This window comes from Hemitrygon akajei, chromosome 5 (assembly GCF_048418815.1).
Source record: "Hemitrygon akajei chromosome 5, sHemAka1.3, whole genome shotgun sequence".
Classification (NCBI taxonomy): Eukaryota; Metazoa; Chordata; class Chondrichthyes; order Myliobatiformes; family Dasyatidae; genus Hemitrygon; species Hemitrygon akajei.
In genome coordinates, this window is record NC_133128.1 from 21,189,425 (window position 1) to 21,212,441 (window position 23,017).

General features: G+C 39.7%; 1 protein-coding gene across 5 annotated transcripts in view; it reads right to left on the reverse strand.

The window, feature by feature from the left end:
• LOC140727536 (dual specificity tyrosine-phosphorylation-regulated kinase 1A) overlaps nt 1-23,017 on the reverse strand; it is a 144,558-nt gene that overhangs the window by 52,578 nt on the left and 68,963 nt on the right. For 4 of the 5 annotated variants that reach the window (XM_073044989.1, XM_073044986.1, XM_073044987.1 and 1 more), the window contains exon 3: nt 445-644. In XM_073044989.1, coding sequence (XP_072901090.1) covers nt 445-644 — 200 coding nt within the window. Of the gene's footprint in view, nt 1-444; nt 645-10,614; nt 10,686-23,017 lie in introns of all 5 variants that reach the window. The other variant, XM_073044990.1, reaches the window with a different exon arrangement.

The window sequence follows — 23,017 nt, forward strand, 5'->3', positions numbered from 1 at the left end:
GTCCAGCTTTATCAGGTTGAGAAATAGCTCAATTGCAATAATGTTTACATAAGGATATTTGCAGAAAAGTCACTTTCCCCACGTTGATTGAATAAATTCTCTCGCACACAAGGACAGAAAAGATGATCGGTTTGAACATTTGTTAACATTCATTTCAAAAAGCATGTCAATATTAAATACTGGAGAACACAAGTACACATATCCAAGTAAAATTTTACATTGTAATATCATGGTGGTTACTCATAACAAATCAAATCAAGAAAATTCTGGATTAATGAGATAAACCAACTGGAGAGCTTGTGGAACACTTGGTATATTTTTCTTGGCTTTATTGTCAGACCTTAAATTTATTAGTTCATCAGTTAAGCCAGTGATTTCTGAAATTGGCAAACAAACTTGAATGAAATAGATCTAGCGTACATGCTCTCAAATTAAGCTTCATACCTGATTAGTTACAGTAGGCTGAAGCTGGTCACTGTATGATAAGGCAGGCACCTGCTGGTCATTTACAGTCTGCTGATGACGGTCACTGTATTGCTGGTGAGAATGAGGCACCTGCGTAGCCATTTGAAGGCCAGCAGCGTGAAATGAAAATGAAGGTGCAAGCCGAACGGTTGAAGGTTTGCATGCTGAGGTCTCTCCGCCTGTTGAAAGAAAAATAACTGTAAGGATATTAATCAGAAATTTATTTTATTTCATGACTCCCTTGTAGCCAATGGAGGCCTCCGTTAGTCTCCATAGACCATAGATTTGCACTTTGGAAAGTTTTCAGGGCACAAGCCTGGGCAAGGTTTTTTTTAAATGGAACACCCACAGTTGCCCAAGCTGCAAGTCTCTACTCTCCACGCCACTGATGTTGTCTAAGAGAAGGGCATTAGTGTACCAATAACTCTTAATGGAATAGAGTAAAACTAGAGATCGCTAGCATCTGTTTGAATTTTTTATGTTTGTGTCGTGACAACAACAAGACCAGGAGATAAAGAGATCAACTTTCATTCAACATTTACACTAATAAACACTCCAACTGGAGTTAATGTCATGGACAATGTTTTTCTATACCAATCCTAGTGTTGTGCCGAACAATGCACAACTTAATTAGTCCAAGAAAAAAATATACAAAATTAAAAAACAACAGGTTTCTGATTGCACAAGACTATTTCATATAATGCCAACTAATAAAATAGTTAGAGAGGCAAACTTTTAGTTAAATATTAGATGAATTTTAAAAATACAAACTCCAACTTCCAACTATAAACTACAACAGCTCCAAGATTAGGACAAAGGAAGGGAAAGTTTCTTAATTGAGCAATTTCTGCTCCAAGTAAAAGGTGGCATTGCTGGATTTGGTTCTAGGAAATGAACCAGACCAAGAGGAACTTCTATAGGAGAAGCATTAAGAAACAAAGCATAATGCCCAAAGTTTTAGAAAAACTCTTAAAAAAAAATGATACACACAATTCCAAGGCCAATTGAAAAGTCAATTTCAAAGGGATGAGAAAACATCTGGCCAAGGTAAATAAAGCTTAGGAAGCAAAAATATAATTCATAGTGACATGACATGGAAACAGGCCAATCAATCCAATTTGTCCATGCTGACAAGTTGCACTGGCAACCATAAGGATGAAGATGTTCCAGCTGCAATCTAGGTAAATTTCCATGAGGGAGAAGAGTACAAAAGAAAATCAAAGTCAGAACTCCATAGATGACCAAATAATTACAGTGCAAGTTTATTTTTTAAAGTATTTAAAGATGTCATATTGTTAATGAAAATGAGAATGTGGCTGATTAGAGAAAACTCAAGGAAAAAGGTAAAAATAGGCCAAGACAACATGAGGAAAAAAAAAACAGCAAACATAAAACAGAACCCCAAAATAGTCTAAATACATATGAACAAGGTAAGAATTGTAAGAGAAGATGTGGTGGGACCAGTCAGAAACCAAAATTGTGACAGTTGTAGCAGGATGCATATAAAATTGGCTAAATAACAGGGAAAAGAAAAATTAGTTTCTCTTTCAGACTCAGGTAAGTCAATAGTGGACCTCCACAGGGGGTTGTACTCATTAATTGTTTTCCTTAATACATAAGCCCAACTTCCAAGTTTGCAAATCCACAACCCCTGAGGAACAATGAACTGTGAGTAATATTTAAAACAGTAAATTGGGCAAATCAGTAGCAGATGAAAGAGAATACTGAAAAGTGTGAAGTGCTTCATTTATGTGATGAAAAATAGGTATGGGCAATATGATAAACCTTTATATTTAAACAACGATTAAGTCACAACTTTAGTAGTGCCTACATTTCTGAAGCAGTAAAATGGCAGCAGAAAGTATTTATCAAAACTGTTCAATGGACAGACTGGAGAAGATGGGATAGTCCCCTGAAAAGAGATTGTGAGCAAATCTGATTGGAGGTACTTAAAATTATGCAGGGATTAGAGTGGGTAGAAATTGTTTCCACTAGTTGAAAAGTCAAGAGCCTTGAGACAATGAATGAAGGTGACTGGTAAAAGAAACATAATTGAAAAGAGGATTTTTAAAAACTAAAGTGTGACAACCTGGAGTGCATGACCTAGAATAGCGGTGAAAGCTGATTGAACTGCAGCATTCAAGGAGTGCAAAAGGGACATCTAAAATCTGAGATGTAAATTAGCTACATATACTATATGCAATCTTGAGACTCCTCTCCTTACAGGCAAACATAAATAGAACCCTTTAGAAAAAGACCGCCAAAGCACCCAATGTGCAGAACAAAAACAAATCATGCAAACAATAAAAGTAAACAAATAAATTCAAATCTGAAGTTTACGAAAGTCAGTCCAAAGGCAGTCACAACTGATCTAGGAGCTCTTTAGTTGCAAGCCATACAAGTAAATCTCATGGAGCAGCGAGCTAAACACCAGCCCATCCTTCACCTCTTGTCTCAAAACGCTAACCTTTTCAATCTGTCCCACCATTTAAATCAGCCAAAACTTGGGCTGTTCCTCGTTCTCAGGCTCGGGCCCTGCTGCTTTGATATGCTCTCGGGCCTGGACCCTCTGGCTCAATTTGGTCCAATTCCAACCTTTCCAATCTTATCCAACAATTAAATTGGCTAAACAGTTGGGTCCAGGCCCCGCTACCTCGACTCTGCCTCACCTCTGTTCTGCTGCTTCAAAACGCCTCCAAGTCTGCTCCAGCAACAGCAAAACACTGGCTTGATCCCCATCCTCAGGTCTAGACCCACTGCCTCAATTCAGCCTGTACCATGCCACAACTGTCCTTGCACCTTTGTGACTTTAGTACAGGCTGTTCAAAAGCTCAGCTCCAAAAGGTAAGCTACAAGCTATTAATTGCAGTGATTATTTTCCAGAAAAAATGTGAGCAATAAAATAGTTAATAGTTGTGTTTGCAGCCAGCAAGTCATCACTGTGCTTCACCAGCACCATCATAAACCAGAAGATTAATAACCAATCTCCATAATACCATCTCACAACATCCTCAGGACAGGCACCTGTGGCATCTTCAAGGCAGGATCCTGGATCGTACAATGTTTGGCCATTTTATCAATAGCCTTGGTTTTCCCAAGTAGGAGTGCTCACTGATGATTGCCATATTTGTACCTACTCTGAAAAGTTGAATGCCTGCTTGCACACAAATGTATCTACATAAATTTCAGGTATGGACAGGTATATGGCAAGTGTAATCCATGCCCTATGCCACATAACCATTGTTCCAGCAAAATTTAGTCTCACCTTCAACATAATTAATAGCATAACCACTAGCATGGCACCAATGTCCTAATGGGTACTTCACCATTAATAACATCAAGAATATTAAGACAAATAGAATTTACAGCAATTTGGCAACTTGAATTCAGAATTTGCCTGCCCATACCATAAGACATAGAGCAGAATCAGACCACTTAGCGCAGGGGTGTCAAACTCATTTTAGGTCACGGGCCGGATTGAGCAAAATGCAGCTTCATGCGGGCCGGATCAGTCGGACGCATGTGAACGCAGCTTTCGTTGCCTCCGTTTTTTCAGCCTGCTCTCATGTGTCTCAGTCTCTGCTATAACTGCAAAGTGTTTCACTTTACAAATTCCGTTTCTTATGAAGAAGACTGCCGAGCAAGACTGCCGAATAAACACTAAAAACCCTGAAAACCTGGTACCTGAATAAACTCAGCATTAGCCATATCATACGCCATAGGCGCTTCGATTACTGGGGACAGCTTTAATAGTAATTAGATATTGTCTCACGGGCCAAAGATAATTCCACCGCGGGCCGGATTTGGCCCGCGGGCCTTGAGTTTGACATATATGACTTAGCGGATCGAGCATGCTCCACCACTTACGACCAACAATAATGGTGAAAGCATGTTATTCTAGCTGGACTGGCAGGAGGTAAAGAATGGGCATAAGTGGGGCCTTTTCCAGTTGCTGTCAATGTCTAGTGGTGTTCCACAGGGATCATTAATGAGACTTTTTCATGTTATATGTCAATGACTTGGATGGCGGAATGATGGTTTTGTGGCCTAACTTTCAGATGATACCAAGTTAGGTTGGGGTTGGGGGTGGGGGCAGGCAGTAGTGTTGAGAAAGCAAGAAGTCTGCAGAAGGACTAAGACAGATTGGAAGAATGGGCAAAGTAGCGCATGGAATATGGTACAAGGATGTGTATAGTCATGCATTTTGGTCGAATGAAAAAAGGCATAGGGCGTTTTCTAAACTTGGAGCAAGTTCAGAAAGTAGCGGTGCAAAGGAACTTGGGAATCCTCATACAACATCCCCAAAGGTAAACCTGCAGGTTGAGTAGGTGGTAACAAAAGCAAATGCCATGTTAGCATTTATTTCAAGAGGAAAAGCAAGGATGTAATGCAGAAGCTTTACAAGGCATTGGTCAGACTGCATCAGGAGTATTATGAACAGTTTTGGGCCCTTCACCTAAAGGACGTGCTAACATTGAAGAGGGTCCAGAGGAGTTTGCAACAATGACTCCTGACATGAAAGGGTTAATATATGAAGAGCATCTGGCGGCTCTGGGCCTGTACTCGCCTGACTTAAAAAGAATTTGGGGGGTGGGATGATCTCACAGAAACCTATTGAATATTGAAAGGTCTAGATAAAGTGATGAGGATAGGATGGCTTCGTATAGAGGGCGACCAGAGTACAAGGACGTCACTTCAGATGGGAAGGTTTTTTTTTTGCCAGAGGGTGGTGAATCCATGGGATTCGTTGCCAGACTACTGTGGTGGCCATCTTTAAGTATATTTATGGCAATAGGTTGATGTGTCCTTGATTAAAGACATCAAAGGTTACAGGGAGAAGGCAGAAGAATGGGGCTGAGAGAGTTAATAGATCAGCAATGATGAAATGGTCGAACAGACACGATGGGCTAAATTCTGCTCCAACGTCTTATGGCCATGTGGAGATCTGTGCCCGGTGCTGTTCTGCAAGGATCAATGCTGGACTCTTTGTTGATTGTAATATGAAAAATGTATTTTAAAACTAAAAAAAATGTAGGTAGCTTGATTAATACATTTGCTAATATTAAAAATTGGTTCAGGCATGGACAATGAAGACTGTCAAGCTACAGAAAGATATAGATCATGGAGACATTGTAGATGGAGTTTAAAATCGAAGGATGCAAAGTTTAGACTTTGGTAAGTCAAATGTAAAGGGCAAATACACAGTTAATGACAGGACCCTCAACAGCATTGATCAAAAAGGAATATGGGGTACAAGTCCATGGCTCCCCAAAAGGGACAGTACAATTAGAAAGCATAGCAAGGAAAGTATATTGCCTTGATTACAAGAGTCAAAATCTCATGTTGCTGCTGTATAACACACACAAATGCTGGAGGAACTCAGCAGTCCAGGCAACATATATGGAAAAATAAGTACAGCCGAGTCTTCGGGCCGAAACCCTTCAGGATTGTCGAAGGGTTTCGGCCCGAAGCAACTGATGTACTTTTTCCCCATAGATGCTATCTGGCCTGCTGAGTTCCTCCAGCATTTTGTGTGTTGCTCAGATTTCCAGCATCTGCAGATTTTCTCTGTATTACACTTGTTAGCTCTCATTTGTAGTAGCATTGTGTGCAGTCCTGATTGCCCCATTAAAGGAATGATGCAGAGGGTTTTGGACAAGTTGCAGTAGAGGTTTACCAGGATGCAACCTGGATAGAAGTGTATTAGCTATAAAGAGAGGTTGGATAAATTTGGATTGTTTTCTCCGGCACATCAGGAGACCTGACAGACCTCTCTGAAAGGTAGAGGGATGGTCTCCAAGAGGATAGAAATGTCTAACACTAGCAGGTATAGCAAGGAAAGCTTAAAGGATGTATGAAGCAAACTGTTGCTTTTTTTTAAAAAAAAAAACAGAAAATGGTGGGTGCCTGGAATGTGTGGCCAAGGGTGATAGCAAAAGCAGATATGATAGCAGTGTTTTAGAGGCGTTTAGAGAGGCACATGAAATTGAGGGATAAGGATGACGTGCAGGTAGATAGGGTTAGCATTATTTGGCATTATGTTCAGTACAGACATCATGAGCAGAAGGCCTGTTCTTGTACTACGGTACTCTATGCTCTAACACTGGAGAAGCTCAACATCTAGTTATTTGCTACTGCTACTCTCAAGTGCTTTCTCAATCCATGCCACTCTTTAATATTTTAGCAGAATGGGATTTCCTTATTCTCGGCTTTGATTGCACTTCGTGACATGAAATCACATAAATCCTCACATAGCTATTTCACTCTGCTGGGTCTAAATTGTGTGGAACACCTGTATCCAGAGATACCGGCCACGTGACAGATGCACTGCCACCTGGCTGGTCGGAGGACACACTACATGCCAATCAACATTTGGTCCCTCCCAACTAATCAATTAGTTTTGCTACAACAAGTGTATGGGACATTGGAAAAAAAGTTGAATTTCCCCATGGGGATGAATAAAGTATCTATCTATCTAAATTATTGGTCACCTTAATTGGATTATCTCACCCAGCCCCATGCTTTAAAAGGTGAGACTTGCCCTTGGCTAGCCCTCTCTTACAGACCATCTCACTGAAGGTAAGTGCATTGATTTAATGTTTGGGAAGGTCTATTGTTTGTCCTGGTAAGGGAGCTGCAGCTATCCAAGGTCAAGGGGGATAGCTGTTGTAGTGCTTTTCCCTTGTTCTTTGTTTGTGTAACCGTACCCTGTCCCCACACTGCTTCCTGTGTATTGTAGTTGCTTGTGTTGACCCGACTTCCCCTTGTAAATAAATTCCTTATTATTAAAACTGTGTGTCTAGGCCTCTACTGTTGAGACTCAAAGAACCAGTTACTTTCCATCACAACAACACCCTACTCAAAAGTACTGTCATATGTTCAAAGTTCAAAGCAAATTTATTATCACAGTGCATATATCTTGTGTCCTACCTTAAAATTTATTTTCTTGTGGGCTTTTACAGAACGAAATTGAAATCCAATAGAATTTATAAAAAAAATAGAAAGACTGACAGACAATGTGAGAAAGACAAACTGCATATAAAAATAACTACTGACAGTACGAGTACTAAAAGCGTCCTTGAAAGTGAATCAGTTCAAAATAGTGCTGTTTGATGTCATTCACAATGATTCATGAGCCTGATTGGAGAATAGGAGCTGCTACTGAACCTAGGTGGTGTGGGACCTAAAGCCGCTGTACATCCTGCCTGATAGCAGTAGTGAGAAGAGAACATGGCCTGGTTGGGGGTCTCCAAAGGCTCCACCATCAGTTTACTTAACTGTCCATGAACACCTTACAAATTTGTTCACTTTTTGCAGTTTTTTTGTATATGCAGTGGATCCAATTAATTGGGACCCATCGAGACAAGTACATTTTGATCCAATGAGCAGCTGTCCCAATTAGCCAAAGTTTTAAGGAAATAAGATCTAGTGCTTTCCAGGTATATATGACGATACACTTGTCTCAGTCTTTAAGCCAGGTACAGGTATCAATCATAACCAACATGTTGATGACAAACTCCTCTATCTTCTTCAGAGATGATGCCTGAGCATTTTTAGTCTGATGGTGTTTATGCCCCTGAATTCTATCCGTCCTGATAGAATTTTAACAAAGATGAAGAACTTGTACTAACTGAGAACTGGAATTCGATTGTAAATAAGGTGGGAGAGCAGAAACCCAATTGGATGAGGACTAACCAATCAGGAGGGATGCAATACAGGGGTATAAATACTACGGGACTAGACATGCCCAGGCATTATCCCTGAAGATGGCAAAGTTTGTAATCAAAATGTCGGTCATAATCAATACCTGTACCCAGCTTGAAGCTCAAGTAGTTTATTTTTCATAGAAATAGTTTGAAAAGGTATAAAAATGACAGTGTTACATTGATGTAAATGAAATACAGCATGAATTAGAAAATTGCCAAAACAACTGCAGTATTACAAAACTCTGTATTAGCTCCCAATAGTTATTGACCGAGGAATTCATCTGTGTCGTGTTCTTTTGACTGTAAATGAACAAAATCAGCGCAGACACTCAGTGCAAATAATGGATTGGCTTCATACAATGCTATCAATGACTGCATCCACCAAACCTTCATTTTCATTGTAACATTCAAGAAGATTGTCAAATTCTTTGTAGTTTCTAACTTGGAGTTGTAAAATCATTTCTTTTTCACTACCAACTATAAGTGACAAAATTTGCTGCTCCTTGAACATAAACATACACAACTGCTATTTAAAAACTGTTTGCTCAACTTATGGTGTTGTATCTAACACCCACACAAGTGTACGTGATTGACCCTAGTTAGAAACAGTTCAGCAACAGTCTGCTGTCCCAATTAAGTGGCAGTGTCCCAAAAAACAAAAAGAATCCCAGATATTTTCTTGATTAGTTTTTGTTCTTTAAGAGTTGTCTCAAGTGAGTGGCTCTCCCAATTAACCAGAATCTGCTGTATTTCTTATTGTGGCTTATAGCAATTATGTATTGCTCTGGACTGCTGCAGCAAAGCAACAAATTTCACATCATATGTCAGTGATAATAAACCTGATTCTGATGGATGTTGCTTTTCTGTGGACTATAATGGTTCAGGAAAATGGCTCTCTGCCACTTTTCCAAAGGCAATCAGACATAAGAAATAAATTGGCCTTGTTAGTGACACACATATCAAACAATGAAAGACAGAATTTCTACTCTGCATTAATCTATTACAGTATTTCATCTTTCAAATTTAACACTGAAATGCAGTACATTAGAAGTTATCCACATTTGTGTGATCATCTTTTCCTGAAAAGAATCACTGTGCTGAGCAATAAAATAATATTGAAGAACTAGTTTAAATTATGTTCAACATCTAATGAGCTATAACAATAAGAATTCCCTAAATACACCAGAATTTACAGCTGTTGACCCAACAGTTCTGCAGTAAAAATTCCCCATTTTATTTGAAACCACTCATGTGCAGCAAGGTGTAAATGATATCAATAATAATGGGGTGCACCTGCCAGCATTACATTAATGATGGATAAAAAGGGAAATGTGATAAGCTGTACTGGCATTCTGGGGCAACTAAAGGATTAAGAATATTTTGGAGGAAAATACAGAGTTAACACTTTCTTCAGTAAATACATACCTTTCAGGTTGAGCAGGGTGTCTGCAGAAAAGTTAAAATTAAAATTCACATCTTTTCTTTTCAAACCCTGCTTTATATCTGTGACACTGGGAGAAGTAACCTTTCTGTTTCATACGCAAGTTCTTCAATTCGGGAGGACGTAGTTCTCAAATGGTAATATTTCTCTAGCATTCATTGTACTAAAGAGACCACTTACCCCTTGGTTTGTTTGCATGAAAGATTTTATTTACACTCAATGCTATATCAGTAATCGTTGAAATGGTCTAAATTCCTATTATTTAAAACAAAAAACAATGCTTTTAATCACATTTCTTTACACAATGAACAAATGAAGGTCCTAGCGAACCTTCAGCAAAAAGGAAGGATATTGTAAAGTGATAAAGAATTCCAAAACCTTTATAAATTCCAAACAGAGAAACTTCCCAACAATTTGCCCTACATTGTGTCAAAGGTCTCAGCCCGTAACGTCGACAGCACTTCTCCCTATAGAAGCTGCCTGGCCTGCTGCGTTCCACCAGCATTTTGTGTGTGTTGCTTATATGTTTACATCTCTAAGTTTTGTTTATCGCATGGATATGCAGGGCTTCAAATGTTTTACATTATTGTAATAGAATGGCTAAAACCAGTAGTTTAACGCGCCAATATAATGGGACATGCACACATATAACATTAGTTCAATTGCGTTAAATCTTTTAGCAACCACCCCTACGTTCCATGAAAAGGTGGGTGCTTTTCCAGTAGTTGTATAGAAGACCAATACAAATCACATTACTAGACGAACTTACTTCTGAATCACACTCAGAATCAGGTTTATCATCACTGGTTTATATGACATGAAATTTGTTGCTTTGTGGGAGACAGTACAGTGCAAACTCAAAATTACTATGAACACTATGAAATGCAAAAAAGGAATAATGAGGTGTGGTCATGGGTTCATAGACCAACTTCAGCAACAAGCTTTCCTACCCACCTGGCTTTATCTGTCACCTCTTAGTTATCTTCCTTCCCCTCTCCCCACCTTTTTATTTTGGCATCATCCTCCTTCCTTTCCAGTCCTGAAGAAAAGTCTGTCAGCGGGTTGAGCAGCATCTGTGGGAGGAAAGGAAACACCGACGTTTTGGGTCAAAAACCAGTATCAGGATCCTGATCAGGATTTTAACCCATAACATGACAATCCCTTTCCTTCCACAGATCTGCTGAGTTTCTCCAAGTTCTCCAGATTCTAGCAGCTGCAGTCTCCTGTGTCTCAGTTGCGAGAAGAACAAGCAAGGGTATGTCAAGAGACTGAGTGAGTGAGATGCTGTGAAGGTTCATTAAACTGATTCCGGGGAAAAAAGGATTTTCACTATGAACAGATGAACAGAATGGTCCTTTAACCTGTGAGTTTAGAAGAACAAGTCAATCTCAGCGATTGTGTTTTAACAGGATTTAACAGAGTAGGGAATCTTGTTCCCCAGGTAGGAGAGTCCAAGACAAAGGGAGGGGCACTGACTGAGGATTAAGGAGACAAATCACTTCAAAAAACAACAATTAAATTCACTATGGTATTATTGAATAAAGGCAGACTTGGAGCACCACATGACGACATACTACTCTTAGTAAGTTTTACCAGGTTTTATTTTAGGATCATTTAAAATTCACTGTTCAGATTTTCAGAAGAATAATCCACATAAAAAGCAAACACGAGGAAATCTGCAGATGCTGGAAAATGGAACAAGTGCTACACCTGCCCTTACACTTCCTCCTTCACCACCATTCAGGGCCCCAGACAGTCCTTCCAGGTGAGGCGACACTTCACCTGTGAGTCGGCTGGTGTGGTATACTGCGTCTGGTGCTCCCGGTGTGGCCTTTTATATATTGGTGAGACCCAACGCAGACTGGGAGACCGTTTCACTGACGACCTACGCTCAGTCTGCCAGGAAAAGCAGGATCTCCCAGTGGCCACACAGTTTAATTCCACGTCCCATTCCCATTCTGATATGTCTATCCATGGCCTCCTCTACTGTCAAAATGAATCCAAACTCAGGTTGGAGGAACAACACCTTGTAAACCGGCTGGGTAGCCTCCAAACTGATGGCATGAACATTGACTTCTCTAACTTCCGTTAATACCCCTCCTCCCCTTCTTGCCCCATCCCTGACATATTTAGTTGTTTGCCTGTTCTCCATCTCCCTCTGGTGCTTTCCCCCCACCCCCTTCTTTCTCCTGAGGCCTCCCGTCCCATGATCCTTTCCCTTCTCCAGCTCTGTATCACTTTCGCCAATCACCTTTCCAGCTCTTAGCTTCATCCCACCCCCTCCGGTCTTCTCCTATCATTTCGCATTTCCCCCTCCCCCCACTACTTTCAAATCTCTTACTATCTTTCCTTTCGATTAGTCCTGACGAAGGGTCTCGGCCGTTCCACCAGCATTGTGTGTGTGTTGTTGTTAATCCATATAAAATATTGATTGTTCCAAAAATTAGTAACAGGTTACATGCACATGGAATTTGCAGTAACAGAAGTTCTGTTTCAGTATTCAAATGCTATATTAAGTACAACACCATAAGAAGAAATTTTTACAATACTTCAAAACACATCGATATCATTTTTTGTCTAAATTAAGAGTATGTTAATGTATTAAAAATATAAACTTGGCTATTCTGGTAAGGTATCTCTATCCTGAAACATTAACCGCTTTTTCTTCCACATAAGCTGCCTGGTGAGGTGAACATTTCCATTATTTCTTCATGAAATGAAAAATCCACTGATTGATTTTCATTGACCTTCAAGAGGTTAGACCTGGCAATAATTATAGAATATTTCTGAAAATGAAGGATGCAAACAAATCACACTAACTCTGCCTTCTGAGACATTTACCTTCAACCAAAGGCATTCATCTCTATGGGACCTTTCACAAGAAATTACAACAGAATTCAATAGCACCCTACCCAATGTATAACTTCTCATAATCATCTTCTAGTGGAATATCACAAGATCAAAATTCAGGTGAACAGTGCATTAACTAGCCCAAACAAGCTAGGGCGATATCACTGAGTCCAACTCTACAATGTCAATGATGTTCTTAATGGTTTTGGACTGTGCATTTGCACAAGCACTTATACAAATTATGTGAAGGTTCAGTTAAATTCTGCATGCACATTATCACAAGCAGCCTCAAAATTTCACCAGTTGAATGCTTAATGCCAGTCAATAGTGCTTCAAGGTATTTTTTGTGAAGAGACAACATATGAGGTCACCTAATGACAACCATTGATGGCAAATCACATCAAGCCATCTTGAAAAAGAACGTTCAAGAGCCAACAGATAGAAATGGTGTGATAATGCAGTTGATATGGTGTACATGGACTTCCAGAAGGCATCACATAATATTAACAGCAAACATACCAAAATAAATATCGATAGTGTGTATTCTAAGTTGGCAGGTAATAAAGTCATGTAAATTGTTTTTCACACTGGAGTAAGATAGTATTGAGACCATTGTTTAATTGATATCAATGACCAGCACTTGGGTGCAAGCCAGAAATTCTACATTTGCAGATGACAAACCTTAGAGTTGTGAACAGTGAAGGTAGTGATAGATTGCAGCAAGAAACAAACACACGCAAAAGAAATTTAATGTGGAGAAGTGAGGTAATGCATTTTGGTAGAAAGGAATGATGAAGCAATAATAGAACAAAGGCTAAAATTACCAAAAAAAAAGCTGGGCATGTGCAGCAGGACAGACAGCAACTGTAGAAATACAAACCAAATTAACGTTTTAGGTTGTACTCCTACAGCTATCAGGCTCCTGGACAGGCTTCGCTTATCCCAATGCTGAACTGACTGCATAGGCTGTAGATTCACTTTCAGAACTCAGCAGTTCATGTTATATGTATTATTTGTTTACTTTTTTACTATTTGCACGATTTGTCCTCTTTAGCAGATTGGATGTTTGTCAGTCTTTGTTGGATGGAGATTTTTGTTGATTCTATTGTGTTTCTTTGCATTGTGGGTGCATGCAAAAAGATTAGTCTCAAGGTTATATAATACACACATTTAAAATAATAAATTTGAATTTTTTTTGATACTGTCACAAATGAGGTACAGAAGACCGGGGCGGGGGAGGAGAACCTGGGACACAAATCATTAAGTGGCTGAAGAAGTCAGAGGAGCAGTTAATAAGGTATTCACAATTCTGGGCGAAATCAACAATGGCAGAGAGTAAAAAGCAGAGAAGTATTCCAAAGCTTGATGAAATACTGATCCATCCATAACTAGAATACTGCATGCAGTTCTGATGATTAGAGAGAGGATGTAAAATCCATTAAGAAGGGCAGAATAGATAACTGTGATGGAACATTTTAGTTGTGAAGAGAAACTAAGGAAGCTGGGTTACTTTCTTAGGTGGGGAACAGGCAGGGAACCTAATATGAGGTGCAAAGATTGGAATACACTTCCCAGCGCAGAGATCCTTACAATTAGAGGGCATATGCTAAGGGTTAAAACGTTTATTGGGGATACAAGGAGTAACTTTTATAGCCAGAGGACAAGTTGGGATGGGAACACATTGACTGAAGGCTGATGGAAGCAACTACAGTCGGCCCTGCTTATCTGTGGGGAATTGGTTCTGAGACCCCCGTGGATACCAAAAAACGTGAATGCTCAAGTCCCTTATTTAACCTGGCTCAGTGTGGTGGACATTAGGACCTGGCGGGGCGCAGCTCTGAACCCGCAGTGTTTCTGTTCATGAAAATAATCATGATCACGATTAAAAGTAAGGTGGACGTAATAAAGCGATCGGAAAGAGGTGAAATGCTATCGGTCATTGGAAAAGCGTTAGGCTACAGTCAGTCAACGATCGGAACAATTTTAATGGAGCATGTAAAAGGTCCTGCCCCGATGAAAGCTACAATTATTACTAAGCGACGCAGTGGTTTAATTATTGAAATACTTATGTTTCTTAAGTGTTTTATACGCATAGAAAGGTAAAATATATACTAAGACAAACATTTGACCAACTGATGCTAAATAATACCGGATGTACCTGTTCTGACTTCAAATCCAACTTAAAGACTGACTCAGGAACGGAACTCATTCATAACCCGAGGACTGCCTGTACTTTTAAGTCATTTCTAGATTACTTATAATACCTAATACAATGTAAATGCTATGTAAATAGTTGTTAAACAGGCAGTCCTCGGCTTACGTATAAGTTCCATTCCTGAGTCTGTCTTTAGGTTGGATTTGTACGTAAGTCGGAACAAGTACATCCGGTATTATTTAGCGTCAGTTAGTCAAACTTTTGTCTTAGTATATATTTTAAATTTCTATTGCATATAGAACACTTAAGAAATATATGTATTCCAATAATTAAACCACTGCATTGCTTAGTAGTAATTGTAGCTTTCATTGGGGCAGGGCCTTTCACATGCTCCATTAAAATTGTTCCAATCGTTGACCGACTGCAGCCTAACGCTTTTCCAATGACTGATGGCTTTTCACCTCTTTCCAAATGTTTTATTATTTCCACTTCATTTTCAATCGCGATCACTTCCCGTCAATGGAACAGAAACACTACGGGCGGCGGGTCCTGAGCTGTGCCGGCTCCCGAGGTCCACTGGGTCCTAAGAACCACAGCATTGAATTCCCCGGGTCCTAAACTGCACCGCCTTAAGACAGGTTAAATGGGACAAGTGGGGGCTGTGCTGGGTTTGAGTATTTGATCCTCCACAATATTCCGCATGGGAATTTAAACTAGAGGTGGCAGTGTGTGTGTGTTTTTTTTTACAAGGTCGAGTTGCGAGCTCGACATCACCACGGCACAGATGGTATGGGAGTCACTGGATTGACATCAACCCAGCATGGGAGAGGTCTGTTACTAAATAGAACTTGGGAACCTCTGTTCTTTAGCCCAGTGCTGATCTAACTGCACCACCAGCCGACCGGAATGGGTGTGGGGGGGGGTGTCGGGGTGAATCTTACTAAGAAAATTGTAAGCCAAATACAAAGTTAAACATTCAACACAGTGTCAAAGGCAACAACTTAAAATGGCGGACAGCATTTAAAACGGATAGCATCGCGATCTGACTTAAAATGGCGGACAGCGCTCTCCTTCCTCGGTTCGTAAGTATGAGTTGTCCATAAGTCAGACGTTCGTAACTCAGGGACTACCTGTACTGTATTGTTTAGGGAATAATGACAAGAAAAAATAGACTGCACATGCTCAAACGACAAGTGCTGGAGAGAGAACTTCCGGGTTTTCCCGATCCGCGGTTGGTTTAATCCGCGCATGCAGAACCCGTGGATAAGGAGCGTCGACTGTACTCTCTTTTGAGAAATACTTAGATGAACTCTTGAATTGGAAAGGAATAGAAGCTGTGGACCAAGTTTTGTTAAATGGGATGTTTTCTTGTTTGTTATCATGAATGCAGCGAGCAGAGGCCTTGTCAGATCTGAACTAGGCACAGTCACTTCAGGAAGCTCGATTCACAAATGGTATACATTCAGTTCTCTAGCGTTTCTAGAATATGATTGAAGCAAACCTGATCAAGTTGTAGAAAACAGACAATTGGTTCTCTTAATACAGTCAGCTCTCCTTATCCACGAGGGATTGGTTCTGGGACCACATGCAGAACCAAAAAACGCAGATGCTCAAGTCCCTTGTTTAACCTGCCTCAGTGCGGTGGTCTTTAGGACCCGGCGGAGCTCTGAATCTGCAGTGATTCTGTTCACGAAAATAATCACAATCGGAAATAAAGTGGAAATAATAAAGCGATCGGATAGAAGTGAAATGCCATCGGTCATTGGAAAAGCATTAGGCTACAGTCGGTCAATGATTGGAACAATTTTAAAGGATAAAGTGAGAAAAGCCCTGCCCCGATGTAAGCTACAATTATTACTAAGTGGTTTAATTATTGAAATACATAAGTTTCTTAAGTGTTTTATATGCATAGAAAGGTAAAATATATACTATGTACTAAGACAAATGTTTGACTAACTGACGTTAAGTAATGCTGGGTGTACCTCTTCGAACTTACTTAGTAAGAGAACTTCTGTTTTTTTTCGATCCCAACCCAAGATAACCTACGCACATCCTCCCGTATACTTTAAATCATCCCTAGATTACTTATACCTAATACAATGTAAATGCTATGTAAATAGTTGGTATACAGCAAAGTTTAGGGAATAATGACAAGAAAAAATGTCTGTACATGCTCAAACAACAAGTGCTGGAAGAGCACTTCCGGGTTTTCTCGATTCACAGTTGGTTGAATTCGTGCATGTGGGACTCGCGGATGAGGAGGGCCGACTGTATACTGACAGCGTCAATGTAGAACTAAATTTCCTCTGCTCAACAGCATCAGTACTATTAACCTTAAAATGGATTCCAATGTATCAGCCGTCTGCAAAAAAATTCCACATCTTTTCTTCAAATGAGTTACTATATTTGCCAGTTTCTTAACTATTTGCTAAAAAACCAGCCACAATTATCGTACAATCAACAGTAATGATGAGAACCTGGATTTTCAAACCAGATAATTTATTTTTGAATCAAATTTATGCTTAAATGTTATTTAGGATCAGGAATTTGAGAGGAATGGGAGCTTGAGCGAGCCTCTGTTCTACAGGTAAATACAAAACTAAGAAATCTATCCAAAGAAATTAAACACAAATCAGCTTAATACTGTGTGCTAATCAATTTTTCAGGCAGTTTTTATAAAACCAAATGCATTTAAATTCATGCATCTCATATCTAGAGACAATAGAGATAGGATTTTTGATTCATGGCCACCAAAATATAGAAAGATATAAAATAACACAGGAGCAAGTTAAAGTGTCAAAGATAACACAAAGCAGTGGGACCAGACAATGGTGATGAGAATAATTTCTAATCTTAATTTCTTTGGATGGGGCTCAGGGTTCACGTCCATTGATCCCTCAAAGTTACCGTACAAGTTGGAACATAGATCTACAGTACATTTCAGGTCCTTCGGGCCACAATGTTGTGCTGACCATGTAACCTACTCTAGAAGCAGCCGAGAATTTCCCTACCGCATAGCCCTGTATTTTTATAAACCCCATGTACCTATCTAAGATCTTTTAAAGACCCTATTGTATCCGCCTCTACCATCTTCTCTGGCAGTGCACTCCACATACCCGCCACTCTGTGTGAAAAGCTTACTTCTGACATTCCCCTTGTACCTACTTCCAAGCACCTTATCTGGACAGACAGGGTCTGATTAGGAACAGTCAACATGGATTTGTTCATGGAAGGTCATATTTGACAAATCTTATTAAATTTTTTGAAGAGGTTACTAGGAAAGTTGATGAGATTAATGCAGTGGATGTTGTCTATATGGACTTCAGTAAGGACTTTGACAAGGTTCCACACTGAAGGTTAGTTAGGAAGGTTCAATCGTTAGGTATTCATATTGAAGTAGTAAAATGGATTCAACAGTGGCTGGATGGGAGATACCAGAGAGTAGTGGTGGATAACTGCTTGTCAGGTTGGAGGCCAGTGACTAGCGGTGTGCCTCAGGGATCTGTACTGGGTCCAATGCCTTTGTCATATACATTAATGATCTGAATGATGGGGTGGTAAATTGGATTAGTAACTACGCAGATGATACTAAGATAGGTGATGTTGTGGATAACGAAGTAGGTTTTCAAAGCTTGCAAAGAGATTTCAGCCAGTTAGAAGAGTGGGCTGAAAGATGGCAGATGGAGTTTAATGCTGATAAGTGTGAGGTGCTACATTTTGGTAGGAATAATCAAAATAAGACATACATGGTAAATGGTTAGGCATTGAGGAATGCAGTAGAACAGAGTGATCTAGGAATAATGGTGCATAGTTCCCTGAAGGTGGAATCTCATGTGGATAGAGTGGTGAAGAAAGCTTTTGGTATGCTGGCCTTTATAAATCAGAGCATTGAGTATAGGAGTTGGGATATAATGTTAAAATTGTACAAGGCATTGGTAAGGCCGAATTTGGAGTATTGTGTACAGTTCTGGTCACCGAATTATAGGAAAGATGTCAACAAAATAGAGAGAGTACAAAGGAGATTTACTAGAATGTTACCTGGGTTTCAGCACCTAAGTTACAGGGAAAGGTTGAACAAGTTAGGTCTTTATTCTTTGGAGCGTAGAAGGTTGAGGGCGAACTTGATAGAGGTATTTAAAATTATGAGGGGGATAGATAGAGTTGACGTGGATAGGCTTTTTCCATTTTGAGAGTAGGGGAGATTCAAACAAGCGGACATGAATTGAGTGTTAAAGGGCAAAAGTTTAGGGGTAACATGAGGGGGGACTTCGGCACGGACTAGAAGGGCCGAGATGGCCTGTTTCCGTGCTGTAATTGTTATATGGTTAAAACTATGTCCCCTTGTGTTAGCCATTTCAGCCCTGGGAAAAAGCCTCTGGGTATCCACAAGTTCAATGCCTATCATCTTGTACACCAATAATCAGGTCATCTTTCATCCTCTGTTGCTGCAAGGAGAAAAGGCCAAGTTCACTCAACCTATTCTCATAAGGCATGCTCTCAAATCTAGGCAACATTTTTGAAAATCTCCTCTGCACTCTCTATAGCATCTACATCCTTCCTATTATAAGGACCAGAACTGAACAAAGTACTCCAAGTAAGGTCTAACTAAGTTGATAGTGTTGTTAAGAAGGTGTATTGTGTGTTGACTTCCATTAGTCAGGGGAACTGAATTAAATTACCCTGAGATTACCATAGGGTGAAAGAGTTGTCAGAACCAAGTTCTATAAACAGAGTGGTGAGTGTGTGGATCACCCTGCAAGGGATGGTGGTAAAATAGCAGTTACATTAGGGGCATTTAAGAAACTCTTTGATAGGCACAGGGATGATTAAAAAAAAATGGAGGAGTACGTAGGAGGGAAGGGTTAGATTGATCTTAAGGTAGATTAAAGGGTCGACACAATATTGTGGGCCAAAAGATATGTACCACTTTATAGTGTTCTATGAGTAATGGCAGAGACACATAGTACTTTATTTATAGTCTAGAATTAGAAGCTGCAGGATAGCAAGATAAAACAGAAGTTGTAGGTTTCTCAACTGATGTTAAAGGGAGATTGTCCAAATAGGACAAAGTTTTTATTTTATAGTTTAGATGTGTAACTTTAAAATCACTAAGAATGCACAAGTATCTCATGTGAAGTAGCAAAGTGATAAATAAACTGTGCTTGAATTTTAAGTTCCTTTTTATTTTTGATTCAGTTCAAACATGTAAATTGATTTATTGGTATTCTGCAAAAATGGTTAATTTCAGTTATTAAACAATTCATGCATCAACTTTTAGTCTCTGAGAGCACAAATAAATTGAAATGTCTGATTCTGCAAGCTAAGGAGTGAACTATTTAATCATCTGAAATTTAATCACCCAATTTTAGAGGAATTTGCATGCAAGCAGGATCCCTGCCACTTTAGGAAAGAAAAGCTGGCCTTATTTCTGCTCCTCTGAAGGTAGATTTTTTATTCAGATCACTTTATTCACACGTGCATAATTGTAAAATTCATTTAATACACAAGAGTGACCCAGTCAGTCACAACACTACATTTATTTTGTTACTATTAACTGCCTGGGTTAATAATATTGACAATGATTCACTAAATTTCTAGGAACAAAATCTCTTAATTAACTATAACCCATTTTTGCCTGCACTTTTACTCTTGTGGGTTTCTAAAACTGTTGCACTACTAACCATTGCACACCTCAGACAAATATTGGTCAGTAAACTGCTGTTTAGAAAGTCACAAAACACTGTCAAAGGCAATTGGAAATTCTGCATGCTTGCCATTTTACTGCTTGCAGCAAATTTTAATCAGTGTTATGAAAACTGAAGCAAATTGGATTGCAGAAAACTACATCGGCTTGTTTCATTTATTGCATAAATGATGACAGCAACCACAGCTACAATTTAGGCCTAGAACATGACGACAGCAATCTATTTTTCAGCTTTGTCTACAACCTACCTTCACCTCAAAAGTTCACATCACAATTAGTTAATTACTTTTTCCTCAATGAAGATTGACAGGGCCTAGACAACTTCGATTTTTGGACTGATAGATTGCAATTAGTAGTCGTTCAGTTTTTAAAAAGTTAATAACAATATCCAAAGTCTAACTATTATTTCAGCTTTAACCTTTGTTAAATACCTCACCAGTGAGTTTTACCATCAATTGACATGAACAGTAAGTCAAAAACTTGGTATTCTATAAACGAACCTACTTCCACAGCATACCCACAATCAATAGGTTGAAGCACCCTCTGCAGTTTCACAGCATACCCACATGTTCATCAAATTAAGAATAAAAACAAATTCAGTTTCGGCTCCTCAGAAGAAGCTCAGATCATCTGCTACCCCTAGCGTTTACTCCTTTCACTACTCCTCTGCAGTATATAAACTTCACAGCTACACGTAGCAATGGCTTCAACATCAGATCTTATGAGAACAGGTAAAATGCCATTATTGTTTTAAACAGTATGGGAGAATTAAACTGAATATCGGCACTATTTAAAAAAAAAAATTGCTTTACTCTGCTGATAACGAAGAGCAGTAATTTGACACAGTGAAATTCAAAGTTTAACTAAATTTAATGTTTAAGTACATTTATGTCACTATATACGACCTTGAGATTTGATTTTTTTTTTAAGTGGGCATACATAGTAAAATCCAAGAAACATAATAGAATGAATCAATGAAAGAATGCACCCAACAAGAGGGACAAACGATCAACGTGCAAAAGACAACAAACTGTACAAATAAAAAATAAGAAATCAAAATTATATTCATAAACAATAAATATCAAGGACGTGAGATGAAGGTTCCTTGAAAGTGAGTCCATAGGTTGTCAGAATAGTTCAATAATGGGGCAAATGAACTGAGTGAAGCTAACCCTGCTGCTTTAAAAACTTGATTGTTGAGGACTAATGTTCTTGAACCTGGTGGTGTGGGCCCCAAGGCTTGTGTACCTTCTTCCTGTTGGTGGCAGTGAGACTAGAGCATGGGTTGGGTGGTAGCAGTCCTTGATGATGGATGCTACTTCCCTGCAACAGCATGTTAGAGTGATTTTTGGGTTTGGGTCATTTACATTTAGCAAATGGCTTTGGCTACCAGTCTTCTGTTCCTTGATAATGTAATGTAGCATTTAAGTCAAGTTTATTGTTACTTCAACCATAAACTGCTGGTACAGTACACAGTAAGAATGAAATAACATTCCTCCAGGATCCTGGTGATACATGAAACACAAAACTACACTAGACTGTGAGACAGCACAAGGCTACACTAGACTACGTAAAACATAAAAAACTGCACTAGACTGCAGACCTGCGCAGAACTACATAAAGTGCACAAAACAGTGCAGAGCAGTACAATAATTACAGACAGACATACTTCATTGATCCTGAGTGAAATTGGGTTTCATTACAGCCGCACCAACCAAGAATAGTGTAGAAATATAGCAATATAAAACCATAAATAATTAAATAATAATAAGTTAATCATGCTAAGTGGAAATAAGTCCAGGACCAGCCTATTGGCTCAGGGTGTCTGACACTCCGAGGGAGGAGTTGTAAAGTTTGATGGCCACAAGCAGGAATGACTTCCTATGACGCTCAGTATTACATCTCGGTGGAATGAGTCTCTGGCTGAATGTACCCCTGTGCCTAACCAGTACATTATGGAGTGGATGGGAGACATTGTCCAACTTGGACACCACCGTCTGAGAGTCCAGTTCCACCCCCACAATATCACTGGCCTTACGAATGAGTTTGTTGATTCTGTTGGTGTCTGCCACCCTCAGCCTGCTGCCCCAGCACACAACAGCAAACATGATAGCACTGGCCACCACAGCCTTGTAGAACATCCTCAGCATCGTCCGGCAGATGTTAAAGGACCTCAGTCTCCTCAGGAAATAGAAACAGCTCTGACCACTCTTGTAGACAGCCTCAGTGTTCTTTGACCAGTCCAGTTTATTGTCAATTCATATCGCCAGGTATCTGTAATCCTCCACTATGTCCACACTGACCCCTTGGATGGAAACAGGGGTCACTGGTGCCTTAGCCCTACTCAGGTCCACCACCAGCTCCTTAGTCTTTTTCACATTAAGCTGCAGATGATTCTGCTCGCACCATGTGACAAAGTTTCCCACTGTAGCCCTGTACTCCGCCTCATCTCCCTTGCTGATGCATCCAACTATGGCAGAGTCATCAGAAAACTTCTGAAGATGGCAAGACTCTGTGCAGTAGTTGAAGTGTTGATGGTGAGGAGAAAGGGAGACAGGACAGTCCCCTGTGGAGCCCCAGTGCTGCTGACCACTCTGTCTGACACACAGTGTTGCAAGCGCACGTACTGTGGTCTGCCAGTCAAGTAATCAATAATCCATGATACCAGGGAAGCATCCACCCACATCACTGTCAGC